This window comes from Mytilus trossulus, chromosome 5, assembly GCF_036588685.1.
Source record: "Mytilus trossulus isolate FHL-02 chromosome 5, PNRI_Mtr1.1.1.hap1, whole genome shotgun sequence".
Taxonomy (NCBI): Eukaryota; Metazoa; Mollusca; class Bivalvia; order Mytilida; family Mytilidae; genus Mytilus; species Mytilus trossulus.
In genome coordinates this window covers 29,107,296-29,115,443 of record NC_086377.1, presented here as the reverse complement: position 1 = coordinate 29,115,443, position 8,148 = coordinate 29,107,296, and the positions used below count along the sequence as shown (strand labels likewise).

Here is an 8,148-nt window from a genome sequence, read left to right as displayed (position 1 = left end):
TAAAACTTTTGCGCATTAATTTGCTTAATACGACGTTAAATTGAAGAGCTATTTTGTCTTTATTTTAGCTAGTACAACTGCGGCTAGATTGTCAGAAGATTCTGAAGTGGCTTGTACAGGGTTTCGTGATTTATCAAGTCAGCTGCAGAATTCCGATCTGCCTCCTAACTGCAACCTCAAACACCTCCTTCACCTCAGTCACCATCAGTTATTGCAGGGTATATTGGTAACCGAGAGTACCAATTGTGGTAAACCCAACTAGACCTGTGCTCAGCAATGAAGCCCATACTGTCCCTACTGCTACAAAGAAGAGAAAAGCAACAGCAGGAGATGTGCATGAGTTTCGGGATATTTATAACAGTTTAGTATATCCGGTAGTATAATGTGTTCCCTATACTTTGTTGACAATAAATGTACAGATTTGTTGTTTTAATATATGTACTAGTAGTAATATTGAAAATTGATTGTTAAATTATTTTTCCTTAACATCCAGGGACAAATGTTTCATGCCTATTCAGGACAATTTTCCTATTTACATACTGTCTACACATATACAATTTAGTGTACTCCCACAGAGTGTCACACTGGTACATTGTATTGACGACTTACATTCACCCTGTTTGTCCGCTCCTTCCATTAAACCGAACACAGTCGTATTTGGTCAGCAGATGAGTTATGACATGTGAGCACTTATAAATACATAGTTATCAAAGGTACCAGGATTATAATTTAGTACGCCAGACGCGCGTTTCGTCTACACAAGACTCAGCAGTGACGCTCATATCAAAATATTTATAGAGCCAACAAGTACAAAGATAAAGAGCATTGAGGATCCAAAATTCCAAAAAGTTGTGCCAAATACGGCTAAGGTAATCTATGCCTGGTATAAGAACATCCTTAGTTTTTCGTAATATTCAATGTTTTGTAAGCAGGAAATTTATAAAAATGACCACATTATTGATATTCATGTCAAAACCGAAATGTTGACTACTGGGCTGGTGATACCCTCGGGGACGAAACGTCCATCAGCAGTGGCATCGACCCAGTGGTGTAAATAGTTATCAAAGGTACCAGGATTATAATTTAGTACGCCAGACGTGCGTTTCGTCTACACAAGACTCATCAGTGACGCTCATATCAAAATATTTATAAAGCCAAACAAGTGCAAAGATGAAGAGCATTGAGGATCCAAAATTCGAAAAAGTTGTGTCAAATACGGCTAAGGTAATCTATGCCTGGTATAAGAAAATCCTTAGTTTTTCGTAAAATTCAATGTTTTGTAAACAGGAAATTTATAACTAGAGGCTCTAAAGAGCCTGTGTCGCTCACCTTGGTCTATGTGCATATTAAACAAAGGACACAAATGGATTCATGACAAAATTGTATTTTGGTGATGGTGATGTGTTTGAAGTTCTTACTTTACTGAACTTATGCTTCTTACAATTATATTTATAATGAACTTTGCCCATTAGTAACAGAGAACTATATTTGGTAAAAATTTACATAAATTTACCAAATTAATGAAAATTGATAAAAATTGACTATAAAGGGCAATAACTCCTTAAGGGGTCAATTGACCATTTAGGTCATTTTGACCTATTTGTAGATCTTACTTTGCTGAACATTATTGCTGTTTACAGTTTATCGCTATCTATAATAGTATTCATGATAACTAAAAACGGCAAAATTTCTTTAAAAATTACCAATTGGAGGGCAGCAGCCCAACAACCAGTTGTCCAATTCATCTGAAAAATTCAGGGCAGATAGATATTGACTTTATTAACACTTCTTGTCAGATTTGCTCTAAATGCTTTGGTTTCATAGTTATAAGCCAAAAACTGCATTTTACCCCTATGTTCTATGTTTAGCCGTGGCGGCCATCTTGGTTAAATGGCCAGGTCATGGGACACATTTTTCAAACTAGATACCCCAAAGATGATTGTGGCCTAGTAGTTTCAGTGGAGATTTTGTAAAAGATTACTTAGATTTATGAAAAATGGTTAAAAATTGACTATAAAGGGGAATAACTCCTAAAGGGGTCAACTGACCATTTCAATCATGTTGACTTATTTGTAAATCTAACTTTGCTGAACATTATTGATGTTTACAGTTTATCTCTATCTATAATAATATTCAAGATAATAACCAAAAACAGCAAAATTTCCTCAAAATTACCAATTCAGGGGCAGCAACCCAACAACAGGTTGACTGATTCATCTGAAAATTTCAGAGCAGATAGATCTTGACCTGATAAACATTTTTATCCCATGTCAGATTTCCTCAAAATGCTTTGGTTTTTGAGTTATAAGCCAAAAACAGCATTTTACCCCTATGTTCTATTTTTAGCCGTGGCAGCCATCTTGGTTGGTTGACCAGGTCACGCCACACATTTTTTAAACAAGATACCCTAAAGATGATTGTGGCCAAGTTTGGTTTAATTTGGCCCAGTAGTTTCAGAGGAGAAGATTTTTGTAAAAGATTACTTTAATTTACGAAAAATGGTTAAAAATTGACTATAAAGGGCAATAACTCCTAAACGGGTCAACTGACCATTTCGGTCATTTGACTTATTTGTAGATCTTACTTTGCTGAACATTATTGCTGTTTACAGTTTATCTCTATCTATAATAATATTCAAGATAATAACCAAAAACAGCAAAATTTCCTCAAAATTACCAATTCAGGGGCAGCAACCCAACAACCGATTGACCGATTCATCTGAAAATTTCAGGGCAGATAGATCTTGACCTGATAAACATTTTTACCACATGTCAGATTTGCTCTAAATGCTTTGGTTTTTGAGTTATAAGCCAAAAACTGCATTTTACCCCTATGTTCTATTTTTAGCCATGGCGGCCATCTTGTTTGGTTTGGCGGGTCACGACACACATTTTTTTAACTAGATACCCCAATGATGATTGTGGCCAAGTTTGGTTTCATTTGGCCCAGTAGTTTCAGAGGAGAAGATTTTTGTAAAAGTTAACGACGACGGACGACGACGACGGACGCCGGACGCCAAGTGATGGGAAAAGCTCACTTGGCCCTTCGGGCCATATGAGCTTAAATGACCACATTATTGATATTCATGTCAACACCGAAATGTTGACTACTGGGCTGGTGATACCCTCGGGGACGAAACGTCCACCAACAGTGGCATCGACCCAGTGGTGTAAATAGTTATCAAAGGTACCAGGATTATAATTTAGTACGCCAGACGCGCGTTTCGTCTACATCAGTGAGACTCATCAGTGACGCTCATATCAAAATATTTATAAAGCCAGATGTTGCTGGATGTTGACACATGAATGATGAGAATCCTTTTTAGTAACTCTTTTAAACTGCGGAGACAAAGTAATGTTCTCTTAAATGTCGTCCTGGCAAACATTCAAAAAGTCTATTACCATTGGTTACCTTCATTGTAAAATACGACCTTCCTTTACATATTGTTGAAGTATTTGGCCCTTTCCTCTTAATGAAGTTTCGTAATATTTTGTCATAGGGTTACTGTCTCCTTGGTGTATATCCCACATATATTTATATCAAATTAGTTTTCTATGCTGATCGTTTTTCTTAAAATGCATTGTAATCATTTACTTGTACAGGAGCTTGTAATCTTTTTACAATTTATTCATGTACAATTGTTGATTAATTCATATCATTAACATTTTTTTGTTCAACAGGTTTCGCATTTTAGAGGTGAGATTAAAAAGCAGAAGAAGGAAATGAAATAAGCTTGATTTACAGATAGAACTGCTAGAAAGAATCAAGTCAAAGGAGTACCAGCCAATGTCATTATCACAGTGTCTTGAGGACATTGATTCTATTAACTAATATACACTTTGTTTGTTATCTTCTCGTGTAATATTGATTTGACATCTTTACTGTTATTTTTATAAGAAAAAAAAAGATTATATATTGCACATAATTATATATTTGAATGAATTAAAGGAGGTCTTAACTATTAACCTCAATGGGCTACATGCAACAGTTATCAATGAAACTTTCCTAAATTATTGAACAACACAGAATAGAATCAAGCACCTGATTTTATATCATGTTGAACTTGGTAGGGAAGACGGTTGCCAATTTCTTTTATTAGAGGAGTTTGTAATGGTCAATGTCTACCATGTTAATATCGAATACGTTTGTATATGAAGTGATGTGTAACATAGGAACCAAATAGTTCAGACAAAAAAGAAATAGAAACTGCAATTGATCTGAGACATGAAAAGCATCGAAAGTCTACTCCTGCCTGTGTCACTTGTGTTAAGAGTTTGATTTCATGAGCAATAATTGAATCTTTTACTTTAACACTTAAACATCTAACGAACAAAGTTTCAATCTTATTAAATCATTTCAAAATCGAATCACGGAGATAATAAACCGTCGTTGTTGATGAACATATATATGGTGACCTAAAGTTGCTTTATTCGAAGTATATTGTACTTTGGTGAATAGTTGTTTCATATGTCATTTGATATATTTTTTTATTATGAATTACTATATGGGTCATTTTCAAAAAATGTCGAATTTTGAAATTGAAAAAAATATTAAAAGTTACTTATTCAAACAACCCTCTACATACGCAAATCAAAACAAACAGTACTTTAAGAACAACATATTAAAAGATGCAATCTTAATGATGCCAAACAAGAATATGTTGAAACTTTTTTTGATCGGTGGTTCATTATTTTGTCTATCCTGTTACCATTTTCAAAAGAAATTTTGGGTTATTAAGAAAAGGTTTAGATAAAATGTTAAGCTTGTTTTACGTAGTCAATTAGATGGTTTTCAAGAGAATAAACTTCTATATATATTCATTCTGTAATATAATAGATTATTTGCCCATTTTCCAGGTTGTACTGAAAAATGCCTCTAAAAATTGGTTTTCAAAGATTGTAAAAATTACCACCAGTAATGCAAGTCTAAGATATCAATTCATATTGTTCGGCATTTTTTCACCCTTTCAAATAAACCCAACATCAAGTAAATCCCTCATAAGTAAGTTTACTTTTCTCTGTATTTCATTGGTAACAGGAACGTACGTTTCTGATATATCACTATATAAAAGTCTATCCTGTTACCTTTTTGTCTATCCTGTTACCGATATTAGTATTGCACCTGCCAATGCTTAATTAGGAAGATTAAGACGTTATAACCTTAAGATGAGTTCAAACAACGAAATATTTTATTCGTTTTGCACCTATATGTTAAGATAAAAAAATTAACGACGTTTTTGTCTACAATTGTCTATCCTGTTACTGTAACCATAGAAACCATAGTAACAGGATAGACATAACAGGATAGACAAATTTCATCGTTTTTGATTGCTGTTGTGAAATAACTACTCCCTTTGGTGAAGCGATTATGTTTTTCTATTGTGAATTTGGTTTCCAACACGTTATTGCACTTTTTACAAGTATACTGTTGGTGTAATTAATCAAAATTGGTGGTAACAGCATAGACATGAAAAAAGTACGCTCTTTTTTTTTCACTAAATGTCTTGAAATTTCCTTTCTCTACACTGTCGTTCAAGAAACGAGGCGTTTTAAATGTAAAGATTACTTTGCAATTTTGAGATCAACACTGACTGATTCAATATTCATAGGGAGAATAATTAAACGCCTGATTTAAGTAGCGGAAACAGGAAAGACATGATCCTCCTGTACGCTGATTCAATTTAGTTTGTAGATAAGATGTTACATACAATGATAAAGAAGCTACGATTTTTCGTTAGAGTAATATTTAACGTTCTTAAAAAGTCCCTTTTGCAGATATCAAGGCGATAAGAAAATCGCAAAAAAATCATTTGAAATGTGTTTTTCTGACACTGTACGCAGACAAATACCCTCGAAATCGGTCTTAAATGCAGTTTAATCTTATCAAAATAGATGTAAGGTGTGTTTATTATTAATGTTCTGAATCACAAATCCGACAAGCTTACATTTAAACCATTACAACTGAAATTTCCATTAGAAATAAAAAAAAGTTAGCATGGGTGTACTGAAAATTCGACATTTTTTGAAAATGACCCATATACGTTGAACCACAAACGTCAAAATCAATCAATGGCGTAGTGGAATTAACAATTTTTGGATTCTCATAAATTCTATGTATAACTTTTGGATTAGTTTGAATCTCGGTCTATTTCTGTAATTTATTCTTACATTCTTTTGATTTTTTAACCCTGTATGTGTACATTGCCTTTGTAAATTTTAAAATTGTTTGTATGCACATTGAACAATTATCTTTGGCTCAGAATATAAAACAAGGTAAACTTTTATTTTGGCCCTTAAATAAAAATCTTCTATAAGACTTAATGAAACTTATTTTCTCATCTTTACAAATACCAATCAAGGCTTTATTAATCTGAACAACCTTATATCCTAACTGAACAAAATCAACTGGTCGCGGTAAAATAGAAGATATCAAGATATTTATGTCTCTATTTCTATTTCTTACACTATATATCAAATTTCTAAATTTACATAAAATAATCTCTATATAATGTTTCTCTATATCATTGGTACCAAAATGTAAAATAATATGCGAAAAGCTATCAAACTCATGAAGATATATATACTCCTTATCAATAACATATTAAATGTAACCTAAATTAGCTCCACTAAAACTCTGTACAACCGTGTCTTTCATCCCATCCAGATATTTCCCAATAGAGTCACATAAGATTAACACCCTCTTCTTCATTACTGCAATTAAGGGATAAATTTAGTCATGGCCTTAGCAACAGAGACTTTTTCGGATAAAGAAAATTGAAGATATGATTTATAGGCATCACTTGCCCAATCACCATGAACTTGTATTAACTCTGCAGGTACCTTAGATTCAAAAGCAAAGGTCGCACCCCCTCGGCGGAAACTGTGAGTAGAAAATAGTCGTGGATTCCTGTCTATCTTACTAAAAAACTCTTTAATATACCGCTGAAAATCTGTATAAGTCACAGGAACTAACTTGTGTTTACTAGGAAATAAAAAGGCTGGACTATCTCCGGCGGCAGGAATTAATTTACACATATTTCTATAAGCTCTTAATGGACATAATGCAGATCTAGTATTTTCAATCAATGGTATCTTCAAAATTCGATTGCCCATCTGTATGGTTTTTGACCAATTAAAAATTACAATAGCAATATTACCCTCTAAAATTACTTTATTTCTGGTTAACTGTTTATCTTTGTCAAAAGACATTTTAGAATCAGGTACTAAATTAGATTTGCGCGCCATTAAGAAAAAGGCAAATAAAAATAAACACCATATAGTGCACTGCTTTGGATCGTCGTGATTTATAACTCTATTAATATCTAATAACATATCTACAGTAATAGCTAACGCTTGTAGTGGTAAATGCTGTTTCTTTCTAGTAATCCCTTTCAATAATAACTTGACAGAAAATTCATCTAAATGAACAAAAGGTTTGTCTAACATTAAATGCATAGTTTTAACTCCACATACATAATTTTTTTATAGAACTTACTGATTTGAACGATCTACTCAAAAATTGAATAAACAAACAGATCGTTTTAATGAAACAGGACATTCATTTAAATTAAAAAATGTACAAAAAAGCAAAAAGGCTCGCCACTGAACCAATAAATTCTTTTTTTGTTCCTACAGCAAAGGCTGATAATGTCGATATCTTTACATCCCTTTCTAGTTCTCTAATTTGTCTATCTGAAAACGTAAGTTACCATTCATGAATAAACTGAAACAACTCATTTGTCACTTCAAATTCTTCTAAATGTATATATTTTGTCTCTTCAAAAAATGTTTTAGCATAATTACTATGTAAATGCCAGCGAGACAACATATCAGCTAAACGATTGTCAACACCTGCAATGTGAACTGCCCTCAACTCAAATTCGTTAATGGCGGCTACAAAACAAATCTCACGCAAACAAGATTGTAAAAACTGATTTCTTGATCTTCCAGTGTTAATTACTGTTACTGTAACCTGGTTATCACATTTAATCATAATTCTCTTTCCTCTCAAGCTGTTCATTAACAATAGCATCAGGAAATTCAACATGAAAAAAATGTTCTTTGAACATGCCACCACAACCTGTCATGCATGCATCAGAAGAAAATATTTCATCTGGTTTCGACCACTCCTCTATTAACATCATTGATA

General features: G+C 33.2%; 1 protein-coding gene across 1 annotated transcript; it reads right to left on the bottom strand.

Moving 5' to 3' along the window:
- Positions 1–6,716: 6,716 nt before the first annotated feature.
- LOC134717827 (uncharacterized) lies at positions 6,717–7,454 on the bottom strand. Its single transcript, XM_063580320.1, has one exon. It carries the CDS (start codon positions 7,452–7,454, stop codon positions 6,717–6,719), a length of 738 nt encoding a protein of 245 aa, XP_063436390.1.
- Between the last annotated feature and the right edge of the window lie 694 nt (positions 7,455–8,148).

What these genes read in the sequence shown, in the direction of transcription:
- LOC134717827 (XM_063580320.1), bottom strand. Translation starts at nt 7,454, where the DNA reads ATGCATTTAATGTTAGACAAACCTTTTGTTCATTTAGATGAATTTTCT.